The 18855-nt window shown below is 40.2% G+C and overlaps 1 protein-coding gene across 2 annotated transcripts in view; it reads left to right on the top strand.

Moving 5' to 3' along the window:
• Positions 1-1445: 1445 nt before the first annotated feature.
• LOC142097695 (multidrug resistance-associated protein 1-like) overlaps positions 1446-18855 on the top strand; it is an 86847-nt gene continuing 69437 nt past the window's right edge. The window contains exon 1 of one of the 2 annotated variants that reach the window (XM_075179755.1): positions 1446-1631. In XM_075179755.1, coding sequence (XP_075035856.1) covers positions 1590-1631 — 42 coding nt within the window. In that variant the 5' untranslated portion in view covers positions 1446-1589. The remainder of the gene's footprint in view (positions 1632-18855) is intronic. The other variant, XM_075179756.1, reaches the window with a different exon arrangement.

Here is an 18855-nt window from a genome sequence, read left to right as displayed (position 1 = left end):
TAAAAATATATTTTATCAACCCACACCCATCGCCCAGGGGTGTGGGAAGAGCCGTAGTAAACCTGGGGGGCTTTTTTTTATGCGCCCATCATCACCCTAGGGAGTCCAGCCCTGTACTGACCAGCCTGTGGCTGGCTGTCATTATGGCAGGGGGACCCCACGCTGTTAATCTGTTGGGGGGAGGGGCACATTTTTTTTTATTTGCCGGCAGCACTAGGGCCCATTTTAGAGCATGCGCAGATCAAAATCACTCAATTTACTCTAAGCAAATGGTTGTATGTTCAACTCTGCATCAATCGATATTTAGAGCTGCACAAAAATGAATGTGCACAACGTAAAGATGTGGATTGGTGCAAAGTTGTTATACTTTACAAGTGCAGAGGCAGATCAGCGGTGTTAATGTTCAAGGACAGTACAGTAAGGGCACAGATGAAAGTTAAGCATGTCACTTTGACATGCATCTTATTTGGGTTTACAGGTATGTTTATATATGTTAGTTATGAAAATGTCATTTGGCATTAAAATAAACCGGGTACAAGTTTGGGAGTCCATGATAATGACCGTCACATATTTGCCATGAATTAATCTATACTCTAGAATCAAGGTTGCCTTAGTCTTAACATACATGCAACTCAAAATGCAGATTAGCAAACACGTTTGCAAATATTTGCTCAAATGCAATGGGGCAACTTTACCTGCAACACTGAATCAGGCTTTAGGACCTATGCACCATTAGATGTAGCATAATGAATAAGTTTACTGCATGGAAAACAGTCAAGAATACACAGGACAAGTAACTAAGTCTGAGTCAGATTATATGAGTGAATGGAGCAAAGCACTTGAATGCAGTGTTTCCAAATCAATACACCAATTATTTTGTACTTTTATTGTTGTTATGCACTTAAAAACATAAAACACTTTGTTTAACTATAGTGTCTCTTGTCCTAGAAAATCTAGATGATCTCACAACAGACTGTTCCTTGTGTTTGTCGTTTTCCAAACTGGAAAGGTCATTGTCACTGTAATTAGAGCAGTGGGAAGTATTTCTCAATGTAATACTTATATAATGCTAAGTCTAGCAGCACTTACACAGTCTAGAAGCAATTGTAATTAGAGCAGTGGGAAGTATTTCTTAATGTAAAACTTATATAATGCTAAGTCTAGCAGCACTTCCACAGTCTAGAAGCAATTGTAATTAGAGCAGTGGAAAGTATTTCTCAATGTAATACTTATATAATGCTAAGTCTAGCAGCGTGTAAGTGCTAGTACTCAGTGTGCACATGCTGTATGTAGTAGGCGCCGCCTGTCAGTGCGGGACTGATATTCCTGCTTGGAGTCATGTAAAATATAACCGCGTCACCAGTCGTTCGGCGTGATCTACAGCCAATCAGCGAGGCGGACCTCGCCGCGGCTTACCCAATCACCTCGGCTTCCACCCAGAAGCGGCCGCGGCTCAACCAATCAGCGCTCTTTGTGCCGGCAGCAGCAGCAGTAGACGACGCGCTGTTATGTAGCGAGAGCTCCTGTTTGTGTCTCCCTGAGCTGCCCCAGAGCCGGCTGCCACCGCTGGTCCCCGCGCTTCCCCGGCAATGGAAACCTTCTGTAGCTATGATGGCAGCGAGCGCTTCTGGGTAAGAGCACCTGGCGGGTCACATGCAGGATGTGCCCTTCATAAAGCCCATCCCCTCGCCCTACAAGCGGGTAACACATCACCCATTAGTCGGCGGTGCTGTAGTTATCGTACTTTCACTTATTTTTTCCAGTTGCATCAGTATTTGTGTCTCCTGTGGGTGTGACGCTGGCTGTGTAGTATTCTTCTTTCCAAACTGGGCACAGTATAGCTCAATGTCATGCAATATGGTTTGCCTGTGTCTCCCATGTATGTAGGCATTGGGGATTTTAGGGAACCTGCAAAGCTTGTTTTTGGGCGCTTATCAGTCAGATCTAATGTCATGTAGGTGGCTGTAGAGACCGTGAGGCTTAGGTGGGATGTGGACCTTCTCTTGTGCCCAATTTATTTTAGTACAAGTTAAATGTTAGTGACTTTATTGTGTGTATCTTCAGTATGTTTACTTGGTTCTATATTGGATTTAAATGTGTGTGTGTGTGTGTGTTTGAATATATATACACAATCTATCTCATAATGAGGTTTAGGTGGACAAGGTGCTATTATGCTATATGGTATGCAGGTACTGTATATTGTTTACTTCAAGTTTTAATTTGTGATAATGGTTGTTTTGTTCAGACAATAACTCTTTGATTCCCCTGTTATTTACATCAATGCCCCCTGTCAGTAAAATTGTTGAGTCCTGTTTTGGTGTTGATGTATTGTTTATCTGCACTTGCAGTACACTGCACTGATCTCTACAGTATTGAAAAAGTTTAAATTGTATCTATTTTCTGTCATACTGTTGCTTGAGAGCTATGGGCATAACTTTTATATTGGTGTAGCAATGTGTGTGTGTATGTATATGTGTGTATGTGTGTGTATATATATATATATATATATATATATATATATCATTGTGCTAAAAAGGGAAATTAAAACATAACAATTATGCTACTTTAAATAAAAAAATATATAATTATGTCCCAAAGAACTTTAACTCCATATGGTAACTTATTTCCGTTTGGAATCAATCTTCCATTTTTTTATATTTAAGGTAAATTTGTATCACCTGCTGATTTAATTATGTTGTGTATTTCAGAACATAATAAACTCTTTAATTGATGTGTAATATAAAACTGAATATGACTGTGCCTAACATTTGATTGAGAAATAAACCTATATTTTGGAGTGCAAGTCGAGAGCTTTAAATAAAACTTTTTTTAAAAATACATTTTATATCCTTTATTTTGCTAAGTTTGGTTTAAACTGCACTCCCTGTTACTATTTTAAGTTATTATTCGTAAAGTGGTTGCTGATATGGGTGTGGACGGAAGGACCTATAACAGTGTTGGCTAACCTGTGACACTCCAGGTGTTGTGAAACTACAAGTCCCAACATGCTTTGCCAGTATATGGCAGCTTATTGCTGGAAGGATATGCTGGGACTTGTAGTTTCACAACACCTGGAGTGTCACAGGTTAGCCATCACTGGGCTATAAGAAGCTAACAGTCCCGTGATTGCAACTTCATGTTGGTCATTGTGGCCGCACAGTAATGTCCTTTTGTCACGTGATGTGCAAGAACAACAGAGCCCTGGAAAATAGCTGCATGAAGATGCTCTGGTGAACAGAACGTTGCGTATGGTGACTTGTTCATCTATTTTTTTTCAATCTACCTGGGAATGCTGCTTTAGTGCTCCTCCTGTCAAGAGAGTACTGTATAGAAGAGCTGAATTGGGCCCTCTCTTCCTTACATCTGTCACTGCAGAAATATATTTTCTATGAATACAGGCATGTGGATGGCTGTTGGAGATGGCTGCAATTTAGATCCCTATCTGCCACATAATCATCTACCCACAAAAAGAAAGCATCTACAAGTTTGAGAAGGCAGTGGGAAATTATTGCGGTGGTGTCAAGCACTGTCCTCACATCAAAGATAAGGTTGTTTAGAAGATCTACTTAAATACAATCTCAGTACAACTCCTGGAGCCTGTGAATTTAATTGTTGTTGCTGTTAAATGTCACTGCTGCTGTGGTCTCCTGTGGTGACAGTAGCTGCCATCGAACATGAGGAACAACTATCCTGGCTCTAATTCCAGCAGCAAGCATAACTCTAAAGGAAAACGCCAGGCTACACACTGTTACTGAAAACTGACAGATAACCTAAAGACTACCTGTGCAGCACGGATGCAAAAGCTTCCCTTCCTCTAAAACCAGTAGAAAAAAGGCGTTCTGTTATATAATAAATGGTGAAGGCTACTGTTCTAAGATTTCTTCAGTGATTGGTTCATGTTTCTCTCTCTTCCTTCTTCTCTCTTTGTTCCAACCCTACTACATGACTGGTAGCTGCCAGAAAAGCCATTGAATGCTTTATTATTTATTATTGGAGGCTCATAATGCTGCTGCCTAGCAATAACTACTCACCCTTTACCCACCAATTGTTGTTCCTCTACCCTCTGTGTCATGTGTTTCCCACACCTCTTAGATTGTAAGCTCATATTGGACAGCGCCGTGCAATATGTCAGCAATATATAAATAAAAAGATATATATTATATTTTGCTCAAAATACAAAGCACACACAGATACCATACAGTGCTTAACCCAATAATTGGATTAAAATAATAGTTCATGTAATAGTACACCTTTATACACTTCTGTGCAGGTGGCTGCCAACCTTCACTACGCTGGGTAGTAAATCCGTAAAAAATGTCTACATAGAGAGAAGGAGGATCAGGGTGCCTAATAGTGTAGTATTTAGGATGTGATGGCTAATACAAAAGGTGGTAATAATTGTGTGTACCAGATGTGTAAATCAATAAAGCACACCGCCTTTTGGAGAATTCGGCAGGAGTAGTGCTCAGAAAGGCAGTGGAGCTGGACAGGAGCGGATGGTACCAGGAGAGTCTGGTCTGTTATCAGGAAGGCATGGTTTTGGGTGGAATTCTTTAGTAAGTGGATCAGGACTTGTACACACTGGTGTTAATATCACTCATGGTAAACCTGCTTTAATACAGATAGTCCAAAAAATAATGTAAGTGAATACACCTGTGCGTGCACATTTTCTAATAAGCTTTTGCTTTGTGTTAGCTTTTACGTTGACTGCAGCATTAATGCATAGCACAGTATGGGATTCTATGGCAGTGCTTGTTAAGTACATGGTGCACTATTCTGCAGGGAGGCTTTGAGAACATGCTTAAAGTGCTCTATTAAAAGCAAGGACAAAGTGCAAGAATTTGTCTTCAAAGAGCAAAAGCTTTCACTATAAATTATAAGTGTTCATATCTTCATTACAGCATCAGGTCGGTTGAGGCAGCACAGTGACCTAGTGGTTCGCACTTCTGCCTCACAGCACTGGGGTCATGAGTTTGATTCCCGACCATGGCCTTATCTGTGTGGAGTTTGTACGTTCTCCCTGTGTTTGCGTGGGTTTTTTTCGGGTGCTCCGGGTTCCTCCCACACTCCAAAAACATACTGGTAAGTAAATTGGCTGCTATCAAAATTGACCTTTGTGTCTGTGTGTGTGTGTATGTTAGAGAATTTGGACTGTAAGCTCTAATGGGGCAGGGACTGATGTGAATGAGTTCTCTGTACAGCCCTGTGGAATTAGTGGCGCTATATAAATAACTGATGGTGATATTCTTGCATATAAATCTGTATTTCACTTTTTTCCTGTACACTTTCTACGCTGTGCTTTAAACAGAACATTTTTATAGCCAGTTCTGCTATTAATGTTAGACTGGAATAACTGGAATTTAAACCTGAAAAATCATTTGAAATATGTGAAGGTTGGGGAGCTGCATTGTCTTGCCTATTCTAAAAGCAGCTCTGTTTAGTCTGATAATTGCACATCTGCTGTATACCTGATAATGCTGTAGTTCTGTGAAAGTCAATTGTATATCCCAAGTCACTGAGGGTTATTTACTAACTCTGTGTAGCAGTGCAAATCTGCCCTAAATCCATAGCAACCAATCAGCTTTTATCTGCTGGTGACAAAGTAGTCTGTTCCAATTATTTTGCATCCCAAGAAAAAACATGAGGTGGTAGCGAAATTCATTTTGGCTCTTTATACCTTCCAGTGTCATTGGAAATCTGCCACTAATGCTAAGTTGTGACACATACAGTCATGGGCAAAACTTTTGAGAATTACACAAATATTATTTTTCACAAAGTCTGCTGCCTCAGTTTTTATGATGGTATTTTGCATATACACCAGAATGTCATGGAGATTGATCAGATGAATTGCAATTAATTTCCAAGTCCATCTTTGCCATGACAATGAACTTTATCCCAAAAAGATTTCCACTGCATTTCAACCCTACCATAATAGGACCAGCTGACATCAGGTCAGTGCTTCTCTCATTAACACAGGTGAGAGTTGACGAGGACAAGGCTGGAGATCACTCTGCCACGCTGATTGAGTTAGAATAACAGACTGGAAGCTTTAAAACAAGGATGGTTCTTGAAATCATTGTTCTTTCTCTGTAAACCAGGGTTATCTGCAAGGAAATATGTGTAGTCATCATTGCTTTGCACAAAAAGGGCTTCACAGGCAAGAATATTGCTGCCAGTAAGATTTCATCTAAATCAACCATTTATCGGATCATCAAGAACCTCAAGGAGAGATGTTCATCAGTTGTGAAGAAGGCTTTAGGGAGCCCAAAAACATCCAGCAAGAGCCAGGATAGTCTCCTAAAGTTGATTCAGCTGCGGGATCGCAGTACCACCAGTGCAGAGCTTGCTCAGGAATGGCAGCAGGTAGGTGTGAGTGCATCTACACGCGCAGTAAGGCGCAGACTTTTGGAGGATGACCTGGTGTCAAGAAGGCCAGCAAAAAAGCCACTTGTCTCCAGGAAAAACATCATGGACAGACCGATATTCTGCAAAAGGTACAGGGATTGGACTGCTGAGGACTGGGGTAAAGTAACTTTCTCTGATGAATCCCCTTTCAAATTGTTTGTGGCATCTGGAAAAACGCTTGTCCGGAGAAGGAAAGGTGAGCACTACCATCAGTCCTGTGTCATGCCAACAGTAAAGCATCCTGAAACAATTCATGTGTAGAGTTGCTTCTCGGCCAAGAGAGTGGGCTCACTCACAATTTTGCCTATGAACACTGCCATGAATAAAGAATGGTACCAAAACCAAACTTCTCTCAACCACCCAAGAACAGTTTGGTGACAAACAATGCCTTTTCCAGCGTGATGGAGCAACTTTCCATAAGGCAAAAGTGATAACTAAGTGGCTCGGGGATCAAAACATCGAAATTTTGGGTCCATGGCCAGGAAACCCCCCAGACCTTAATCCTATTGAAAACGTGTGGTCAATCCTCAAGAGGCGGGTGGGCAAGCAAAAACCTACAAATTCTGACAAACTCCAAGCATTGATTAGACAAGAATGGGCGGCCATCAATCAGTATGTGGCCCAGAAGTTGATTGACAGCATGCCAGGGTGAATTGCAGAGGTCTTCAAAAAGAAGGGTCAACACTGCAAATATTGACTCTTTGCATAATGTAATTGTCAATAAAAGCCTGTAACAATTATGAAATGCTTGTAGTTTTAGTTCAGTATACCATAGCAACATCTGGCAAAAAGGTCCAAAAAACGTTGAAGCAGCAAACTTTGTGAAAAAATATTATTTGTGTCATTCTTAAAACTTTTGGCCATGACTTACTTTGTGTATCTATATGTTAGTTATTTATACCTTGTTTTATAATGATGTAAAATATTGTTAGTTTATCGCAAACATCAATAATTCTGCAGTTTAATGGACCTCTAATATAAAAAGTGAAAAGTATTGTACAGATATATGTCACAAGATTATTTGTAAAAACAGACACCGAAGTATTATTAAAACTCGCACAAAACACACTTACTCAGTAGTGGTTGTGGTGTGTTTGCACTTACTATTCTAATGCATAATCTGTGTTCTCCCAAGAAAATTTTGACAGCCGGGTGACTTAAAGAAGTAGCCGGAGCCGTTATAATACTTTTTCTATCAATATTGAAAAATGTTGGAGGTTATTGCCCACACCTGCCAGTACTGGTCAGACTGGTGGACAGTGCTCTAACACACACTGCTGGCTGTAGTGCTCATATAGTGTCTGTTATACTAGGAGAAACAATTCTATTGTAATAGGATGCTGTTGGCCTCCAAAAGCTGGGTGGCAAGTAAAAACAGCCAGGTAGAGCACCTGGGTAATAGGTGCTGGGGAGAACACTGCTTTTTTTTTTTTATTTATTATTGTACTATGCGAAATGGGTCAAGATCCAAAATCTGGATCTACGTAATTATTTCTGTAAAATGTGTATTACCATAACGTACTTTAATACACAACTGAGAAGTAAGCTGGACACACGGATTTCTGCTCGGAGCTGCGAGCGTTGAAACTACCATAGTAACGGTAATAATGTGCAGCATTTACCGTAGTAACGGAATTGAATCTACCCCAAAATGTTATTAAAGCAAATTTTATTCCATAACGCCCTTTCCGGCTCATTACAACCACTTAATAGAAATGTGTAAGTCAGACAGAGTGAAGATCACCTCAACATTTCCCAAAATATTCCAAACCCCCCCCAACTTTTGTCCTGCCAAAGCATCCACTTAACTTCCACTTTAAGGATTTGTGCATGCAGGTACATTGTAGTACTAGATGCTTCCCTTTGTTCCTTGACAATAACCGTGTCAGTATCAAATTGCAAAAATGTGGTATCCCTACATTTGTAATCGCTAGCTGATTCTTTGTGGTATCTCCAATTGTGTAATAGTAGGACAGTGTGTCTTCACTCCACACCTTGCGCATCCCCAACAGCTTTTGTTTTGAGGGTTTCTGTCTGTGGGAACAGGCAGCATTATTACTGATCCCAAAATGGCACATTAACAGTTCTAAAGCGATAGTACATTTACACTTGTGGGCACAGCCACCACTGTTCTAACATGCATTAATGCTGGAAAGTTAACCTGTAGCAAACAATAGGATATCCACTTTGAGCCGTCGATTAAAGTGTGATAAATGGTTGCTATGGGATACAACACATGATTATTTGCACAAAGCTATTAAATAAATCCTAATGCAGTGATGGGCAACAGACGGCCCCAGGCCTCCATGCCTTCACCTGCATCACACAGCTCCATCTTGGCTTTATTGTCACATGTGTTTGTTGTAGTTGGTAATACTTGTTTATACTGGCTACTAAAAGGTTTGCAGTTGTACATTGAGAAGCTTCATACAGCACCAGTGTAGTACACACACATTGCATGGCTTACTGCGCATAAATATCCAGTATCCTTTGTCCCTTCTAGTCCCAAGCAAACATGAAAGTTTGAATGTGAGAACCTGTCTGACAATAGTGTCGGTACTGTTAACACCTGGCTCTTACATGGACTTCTCCCCACCAGCTTATCCATAGAGGTGGGGGCTGTACTGTACTATCCTATGGTATTAGGACTTGGCTGTGCCCTGTGAGCTTCATTGAATTTCATGAATAGGTTTGTTCTATTACGTAGGAATAAAATCTTATACCTATGTGACAGGAAGGAAGTATCCAGTATGCTGTATTTTGCTACAAGTTATTGCCCTAATCGCATATTTGGAGAATTGTGAAGTGAGCAACATCCCCTGTCCATCTGTCTCAGGCTATTGACATCTCGTACACCATCTGTTTTGGTCAGATAGTATTATTCCTGTATTTGTAGTGAAGATGAAAGCTGCTCTGGAATATGCTGTTTAGTTTGGATGCTGAGCTAGCGGTGTCTAAACCTCGTTCTGTGTAGAGAGCAGCAGCCTTTCTGCCGTTCTACACTTTCATCAGACATTGGTGTTCCGCTAGGTCTTTAAAAACCAAGATTGTTATTTTTTGGATGGCTAAAAGACACGGTTTAGACTCCAATGTGCATGACATCTGTTTAGCTCATATATGTTTGTAAAGGATGGAGCTGCTGAGGTTTGGGTACAGTCTATACCTACTTATCTTTGAATACTTATGACAAATTGAAATGGCACAAAAAGTAAACCTTTAAAACAGTACAACATTGTTGTCCCTGCCCTGAAGAGCTCGCAGTCTAAGTTAACATGTTTTAAGTGCTTATCACACTTGAGGTTGGTTTAATACATAATGGGTAAAAACATTTACTAAGAGAGTACACAAGGTCTGGCACGCTTCAGTACCTGCCTGCTTGTGTAAGCCACAGTGCAAAGAATACATTATATATACATTATCCATTTTATTTTCAGGCAAGGGCTGCTCATTTGAAGCCGTTTTCTTAAAGCGCTCCACCCAAAACTTCAAATCTAGTATTTTTGGGAGGTCCATATATATGTTGTCTTTTTACCTGTTACTCAATCCTCATGCTTTGTTCATCTATTTATTATTTTGCCGGAAAACAGTTTAGGCTTTGCATAGATTGCCAGATAATATCACGAGTCAAAAAGGGGACTTCTAATATCTTGTCATTTACAGCGGCAGTTCATTCATTTTTTTTTAATAATGTGTGTCTTAATGAGGCATGGTATTTCAGAGAAGGCCGTATATTTCCTGTTGAGAGTAGATGTTTTCCATATACACCAGACTACTTTCTCCAAAATGGTCACAAGCTGTGATCAGCTACAGGTGGCTTACACACAGACTAACAGTTATTACATATTTTCCACTGTCTCTGATAAGATCCTATGTATTTTGATGGGGTCATCTTAAGGCATCGCAGCTGTTTTGGGTCACATGGTGTGATGTTGCAACAATGGCTCTAAAACTGACAGGTTCAGTTTCATCTTATTTTTGTTGATGATTATCTTGTCTTCTATGTAATGAAAATTGCAAGGGAACTTCATTTTAGCAACGTATTAATGGTGGAGGTTGATCACAGTTTATCAGTGTTCAGTAGCAGGCAGTCTTCTTTTATTAACGTTAAGCACATGGTGATACAGTAACCCTCTAGCTCAGTGTTTCTTAGCTCCATTCCTCCAAACATGAGCTGTTAGGGATGCGTGAGGACTGGAGTTAAGAAACGCTGCATCTAGCGTATGACAGTTAATACTGGAGGCTGTACATGGCAATGCCAGTTGTATCTTCTCTTTATCTTCCCATTCTTTAAATCCCTTAGATCTGAAACTTCATAACGAACCAAACAAGTTCTATGCTTTATTATGCCAAAGGGCGGATGCCGTTTAATTTTTTTGCAAGTTAAGAAAATGTAGAAGTGAGTCATATATAGTCCATAAACTTGTGTCAACAAACGCTAATGTATCGCATCACAGTACACGCAAAAAATCTCTAGGGACGTAATTATCGTCTAATGGATCATGAGAACACTTGGGAAGACTAAGTCACAACATGCTGTTGCTTTATTTTATTTTTTTTGAATGGCAATCTCAGATTGTTTACCCCTTAGTAAAAGAGTTTACTAATCTGCTGATTAATGCAGACCATCAAGTCTGTTATAGATTACCCACTTAAATGTGTGTGTAGGGGGGTGAACCATTAAGAAACAGAAAAATAGTTTAACTTTAAGTGAAACTAAACTGGGAAAAAGGGATGAACTGAAATATTGTGTATATTTGTCAGCTCAGCACTAGAACATCTGGATGTTGACACCCCTGAAGCTGTAGGCATTTTTTAACGAGCATTTCTGTGAATGCATCTTCCAGTAATTTTGTTCACTTCAATATGCATAATGTAAAGGATTGTTGCAGAACAACAATTTTTTATTTTTTTTACCTGTAATCCCTTCATTTCCTCCCAGCGCTCCTTTGTAAATTTTATTGAGGCGTTATTATAAGACTCTCTAAGGCTGGGTACACATTACTGAAAATTTTCACCTATGCAATATGATTATCGATTTTACCAATGACCGAAAGTCCAGATCAGGATGCTGATTCCTGTGTACACACTGTACAAGTTTTACAAGATTTACTTTCAGATCTGTGCTCTTCATCTGTCATAACCATTGGCTGAAAAGATTGTGCCTTTGTAAACTCTATGGAGAGCTAGTTGTGAGTGCATACACACTGCAGAATTGGAAGAACATTGTTCTAATGTTGAATGAGATTTTTAGTCTGTTTGTAAAAATCAAATCAAACGATATGATGTGCTTTGGAGCGACCATCGTTCTTCGTTGAAGTGTACACACTAATGCTATATGGAGCCGAACGGTCGTTTAACGTGTGTTTGGCCCAATAATTGGGTGAAAAAACTGTAGTGTGTACTCAGCTTTAATACATTTGTTTTGGGTGTGGTCTGATGGCAAGGGATGTGTATGATGATATTGGGATGGGGTAGGAGGGGTTGTGAAGGTAGGGGAGGTGGGGCTGGAGTGTTGTGATGTCTACATGATCGTCGGGTCCGGAAAGTGGAAAAAATGCTCACTCTAGTTCAGCTGAAGTGACAGCACACATTCCTTTTCCCCAGGAATGTCTCCACCTAACACTGGTTTGTTTGTAAGTTAAATAATAAAACCTGCAGGGCTGCTCTAGAGAATATAAATGTCCATCACGTTCAACCTTTTACCCTCCAAAAACCCTGATCCAGAGGAATGCATGGACCCTATAAAGCATGGTCCCGTTTTGCTCTGAGAAGAATTCCTCCACGACCCCATGCTGACAGTCATACAGTTCTCAGGATCAACATACTTATAATACTAATAATCAAAAGGCCTTTTATATTCTCAGTAAAAAGTCCACACTTTTCTACAACAGATCACATTGGGGCGCCCTACTGTTTCACAACTCTTTCTGTAAAGTGCAATCAAAAACAATCTGTTGCATATGGTAGGACAGCAAATCCAAATCCAGTTGCAAAAAAACGGAAAGTAAAACAACATATTTAGTAGTTTGTTTCTTGACAGGCAAGTTATCTGAAGGATGAAGGCCCTTTTAGTGTATGTGAGAGATGTATAGATATAGGTGTGTGTGTGTATATATATATATATATATATATATGATTCCACAGAGAAAATATGCTCTTTGAGATGAATTTTCCATGTGCACAAGTTCTTTACAATTGCAATATATTATTGGTACTTTATACAGAACAATAATCCCATTTGTTGAAAGTTCAGCATGTGTGAAGTCTTTTCTGCAACTACTGAGCACTAAATTTGTTACATTACCTGTCCCTGTACTATCTGTCTTGTTCCTATTTGAACTAAGAAACCACTGATCAGACACCAGATAACCTACTATGTCCTGGGTGTATGATTTTTTTTATTTTTTTTTTTGTTTGTTTTTTTAGCTGTAGAACATTTTTCTTGTATTAGAAAACTGACGTGTGCTGTATATAAATTGTCTTTATCCTGTAGATCTATGTTTATTTAATCATGTCTAGGGTATGACTGCTGTAGCGAGTAAACAGTGTTTTGTGAATTATTACATTTGAACTTGCTCACACTGCTACTATTTGACACTTTTCAAGGCCAATGAGGTTATATAGCCATTTATTACTGGTGTAATCAATGAGTTTGCGTAAGCCATGATCACTAGAAGTGGTAGCTACAATGCTTTAACTTCTGAATTGCTAGTTGGTTTAGTCTGTGTAGGTGTGCAGCATGTTATCAGTTGTGTACAGCACAAGGGGGAAGGAGCACACTAAAGACCGACTAGTCACTATAAGAACATTTATGTATTCGATTCTGTAGTATTCCGACATAATATCTGAAATTAAACACAAGGATTTTAGTGCAGGGTTTGATCAAACAGTGAATGCCCATCACCGTGACAGGGTGACCTATTTCAGATGGACATTTAAAATAATAATTTCTAAAGCATAGTACATAGGCTCTCGGTTGCATCAGCATATAGATATAATGGTATCTATAAAATGATGTAGGTATCCATCTGATTGAAGTCACCTTGACCATGGCTTGGGTAAGGGGATTCACTATTTGTTTGAAATATTTTTTTCCGCTATTATATAGTATTGTTACAGTGTTTAATACACAGTAGGTCTAATAATAATATGTAAAGTCCACCCCTGTTTTTGTTTTTTTTTTTCAGGAAAAAGTGTGTTCCCCATCGAAAATTAATAAAACATGAAGCCCTTGTAATAACGCTTAGTTTACAGCCTTAGGGAATTTGTCTTCTCTGTGTTTTGGATTCACTACTACAAATTGTAAGAAAGCAAAGGCTACCTCCTGTAAAACGGGCCTATTTACATTGAGGTTTCTGATGACTGTTCTTTGGTTATAAAGGGACATGACAATACAAAGGCTGTATGATTTATTTATTTTTCAATAATGGTTTTTATTAATGCTTTAACTACAGGGTACACACAAAAAGAAAAGAAAAGGTACACATTTTAAAAATACAAAGGGGATGTGGGGGAAGGGGAGGAGAGGAGAAAGGGAGGCAGTACAAATCAATACATATCAATAGCATCCAAAAGTACAAATCCCAACATCTTAACAAATTACAAATTGTTGAATATGCAACCTGGGGAATCACTTCCAGATATTACTGTGACGATTTTTGGGGGGGGGGGGGTCTCAAAGAGACTGACTGAACTAAAGGTTTGGAGACATATTGATTCCAGTCAAGATATTTGATGTGGCGAGAGGAGGCAGAAGAGGTGTATGGTACTCCCATAGTTTCCATGTCACAGCTTAGGCTGTATGATTTTAATATTTTTTGTTGTGTGTATTTGAAGGCTTTTAGTTTTACCATCTTTGGGTCTTAAGCCTTGAAGTAGAACAAGAAGAGAATTACTGCTTCAAAACCTGTGTACTGGGCGCACCCACCAACCACAGCATCCTCTTCTACATGGTGACTCTACACTGCCTTTTACCCAGTATTGTTAGATATTTTTGTTTCAGAGCAGGTGTTATGTGACCAATCGCACCATCTGAGAATAAATAAAAGTATAGATAAAAAGTATAGTATAAACTTTGTTTTATGTCATGTACTGTTAGAATGTTACTTATTGATATGCTGAAAGCTGCTTGAACCCGCCCTGAAGCAAAATACACATGACGAACATCTGATTTCATTGCGGCATTCTAACATACTTTCATTTAGTAATCATGCTCTGATGTGGTGGGTATCCAGTTGTCATGTGGTCGTATCTTATATATTAGATACATAGATATACAGATTCTGTGAATGGTTAGATCTATTTTTATCATACCAAGACTGTCTAAGTTACTTGTCAGTAATTAAAGCTGGCAACTCTGAAATTTTCTACCTTTCCTTGTTTGTTTTGAATTGAATATTTGCATGTTCTTCTCCTATTACAACTAAATGAAAAAGAAGGCAAATGATTATTAATGGTACTATTCACCTATGCATGCTGTGCTGTTAAAGGAAACTTTGCTGTGTTTTTGTTTTTCAGTAGCTGTATTACTGCTATACCATTTAAGTTGCACTTTGAGATATGAGCCTATATTATATTACTATTAGGGAGATAGCTGACTTACTGGGTTCCTGCCCTAAACTGAACCCTGGATGTCCGTTCTATTCGTGCCCTGCACTCATTGCTGATAGCTGCTGGGTACAGGACCCAGCAGGGATATCACTACACGAATGGAAGAGGTCAGCACAGTATGTGACTGTGTGTGTTTTAGTCTTGGCACCAGGTATAGCTCCACTGCAGCATGTATTGATAGCTGTTATGTAATCCGGGTCTAAACCCTAAGCTGCTGTGTAGGCATACAGATATGTAGTCAGCTCTGTTTCAGTGACCATAAAGCAAGGCATGCTCTGAGGCATTGAGGGAATTTGTGGAACATAGCTAGATAGAGACAGTGAATCTCAAAGGGAGACGTGTTTCTGCACAATTTACTATTTATCTGTCTTTATTAAGTAGCCTAATTCATAGGTGAAGTTGGAGGTATTTTTTTTTAATGAACAGAACAGATAGTCTTACATCATCCATATTATTCATGAAACATCAGAGTATATACACAAACTAGTGGATTCATTAGATGTAACTGATAAGTATTATCAGTATGTGTATGTATGTATGTGTGTAATATATATATATATATATATGTGTATGTACATGTGTATATGTATATATATATCTCTATCTCTATCTCTATCTGTGTGTGTGTGTCCATTCCCACATCAGGGCTTCTGTAGCGCACATTGCTGAAAAAGTTAATGCTAGCTATGATAGAAAGGTGTCAGAACACACAGTGCATTGCAGCTTGTTGCATATAGGGCTGTGTAGCTACAGATCGATCAGAGTTCCCATGCTGACCCCTGTCCACTGTCTAAAAGCACCTAGAATGGGTAAGTGAGTGCCAGAACTGGACCATGGAGCAATGGAAGAAGGTGGGCTTGTCTGATGCGGACATTATGTACCTGGGGGAAAGATAGCACCAGGATTCTCTATGGGAAGTAAAGTCAACGGAGGCAGTGTGATGCTCTGGGCAGTGTTATGCTGGGGTCCTGACTTTCATGTGGATGTTACTTTGACACGTGCTTAAACATTGTTGCAGACCAAATATGCCCCTTCATGGCAACTGTATTCCCTAAAGGCAGTGGGATCTGCCACATTGACATGTTCTTCAAACCATTCCTGAACAATTTTTGCAAAGAGTTCAAGATGTTTACTTGGCCTCCAAATTCCCCAGATCTCAATTCGACCGAGCATCTGTGGGATGTGCTGGAAAAACAAGTTCGAGCCATAGAGGCTCTACCTTACAGAACTTAAATTACTTACAAATTACAGAACTTAATAGGACCTGCTGCTAACGTCATGGTGCCAGATACCACAGGACACCTGAGGTCTTGTGGAGTCCATGCCTCTATGAGTCAGAGCTGTTTTGGCAGCATTAGGGGGACCTACACAATATTAAGCAGGTGTTTTTAATGTTGTGGCTGACAGGTGTGTGTAGATATTGATATGTGAGCCAAGAACCTAGTTTTTATCCTTTTATTGCTTACTTTGCTACAGTATAAATTCCAGATTCCTATTGCACTACAGTAGATTGTGAATTAACTGTTGGGTGGAGCTTAATGTTTATTGGTGTTTTTAATGTGGTTTTTTTTTTGTACTTTAATGAATGTATTCCCAGAAAAGGTGCGTTGATGTTAATCTTACCATTAAATCATTAGAGAAGGATTGTACATTCTATTCTTTAGTCTTCATTAAAAGGTGCATCCTCTCCTAGGTGTGTATAATTGGCATGTAAACAATATTGGAGTGTAGCATGATGAAATAAAGGCCGGTCTGTCCCTGGCTGTTACATCGTTATCCTACGGCAGTTGGAATAGTCTTTGATGTGAGTATTACATGACTGGGATTTATTTTGGTTCCAGCTGTGGTGCATGTTTAATCTTACCCCTTAGCTGTGGAGCTGAACTGTGGATCAAAGGCCAGTCTTTCTCTCATACTGAAGGTGAACAAAACTAAGATGTATCTTCTTATAAACTTGTCTAGATTTTATTCCTGGTTTCTAACATGGACAGAGGTGGAAACTGTATCCCAGCAGAGGTTTTGAAATGCAACTCCCAGTATGCACATCCAGACAAATCAGGTTACAGTAAAAGTTTTCTTAACCCAATGCAGTGGTGTAACTACCATTGGTGCGACAGGTGCCGTGCACTGGGGCCCACAGAGATAATGGGACCCGCTGCATGGCAGATGCAGAGGGTGCTGGGAACCCCTCCAGCCGGTACATCAAAACCCGGAGTCTGCTCTGAAGTCTGGTGTTCACTGGAGCCCCTAGTGGTGGGGACAGACTTGGCTGCAGACAAACAGAGGGTCGTGAGATGTGCACTCACTGGGGAGAACCCAGCTATAGAGTGTAGAAGCAAACAGTGAAATACAGGGCAAGGGTCGAGGGCCAGCAGCAGACAACGAATCCAAAGAACAAGCCGAGGTCAGAGGTCACAGGCAATACAACAGGGTCCAGAAACAAGCCAGGGGTCATACACGGGAGATCAGGTCCAGCAAAAACAATCAAGGAACAGGAACAGGGAGCCTAGCTACACTGGGAGCTATAACTGGCAGTGAGGCTCTGTCCTCACTGCCTTAAGTAGTGAGGGGAGCCAATAGGAGTAGAGTGCCAGCGAAACCCCTCCCTACTGCACTAATAACCAAGAAATAGTGACCACAATAATAATAAACAGTACTCACTTACTACATAGTGCAACACTGACATCTTCATTATGATCAGTTCTCTGCAATAAGATGTTTTATGATGCTATTGTTTCCCAGGTAATTCTACAAACAGGTGAGCTGAAAAATCTGATATTTAGTGTTATCTTCTTCTGCGCGCATGCGCCCTGCTGTAACACCGCTGGCCGGGCGCTGCGGCAGTAGAGTTAGAGCGTCCCGGTTGTTGTCCAGGCAGCCGGGTCGTAGGAGGCGGAAGTGACGCCCCGGTCGTCATAGAGACAGCCGGGACGCCTGGGACTGCCGGAAGTGAGTCGCGGCGGCCCTTCGGGGATACGCGACTCATAACAGAGGGTTGTGTGGCCCCGGTTCCCTCCTCCCTGCATCGGGGCCCACGGCTCACAAGTTCTGCCTCTGTTCCAATGGTTTAAGTACAAAAATGGGGAATATGTCAGATATATATTCTCGAATTGTAGTGGTAAGGCCTATGGACATGCTTCTACAGACATGGATGCAATTGTTTTTATATAATGTTCATTTGTCAGTCTGTGTTTTGTATGCTTGTTTTGTATGCTAGTCACTACCTAGCTTCTGCATGGTATCCTGATTACCACAGTAGGCGTTTACACAGGGTCATTCTGCTATTGTATGGGATTGATAATTAACAATCTACCCTTCTTCCCAGCTGCCTTAAACGTCACCAGTGTTGATCAACAGACAGACATCAGGGGAGCTAAATGCAGTTTTACTTTCTACTCTTTGGTCCTACTACTTCTGACTCTGATGTCACAAAGTGAGCACAGTACTCGGTCCATGCAGCCGACTAAGCTGTGACTGGATGGCAACATTTTCTTACCAGCTCAAATGGTCTGCCATAGATTAATGCATTGTGCAGAGCTGTCTGAGCTTTCATTGCTGGTGCTCAAGACTCGTGATCTGATGCCGATCCATAAAAGTAACGTGCGTCACTGTTGTGAGGATAAAGGTCAGTTGTTAGGATCCTGAAACAAATATCATGTTGCCCACTACCGGCTGCACTGATTTCTCCTTGAACCAGTTGTCAATCAAACACCTGCTTTTGCAAGTAGGGGCAAAAAATCAGGTCTGCAAAATGTCTTACATTTCACTCTAGTGCCCTCATACAGTCTAAGACTTCAGTCCGAGATCTTTTACTCTGATCGCATTACTTCAGCACAAAGT

Source organism: Mixophyes fleayi, chromosome 7 (assembly GCF_038048845.1).
Source record: "Mixophyes fleayi isolate aMixFle1 chromosome 7, aMixFle1.hap1, whole genome shotgun sequence".
In the NCBI taxonomy this organism is placed as follows: domain Eukaryota; kingdom Metazoa; phylum Chordata; class Amphibia; order Anura; family Limnodynastidae; genus Mixophyes; species Mixophyes fleayi.
Note: the sequence above shows the minus strand (reverse complement) of the source record. Positions and strands in the feature narration are given on the sequence as shown.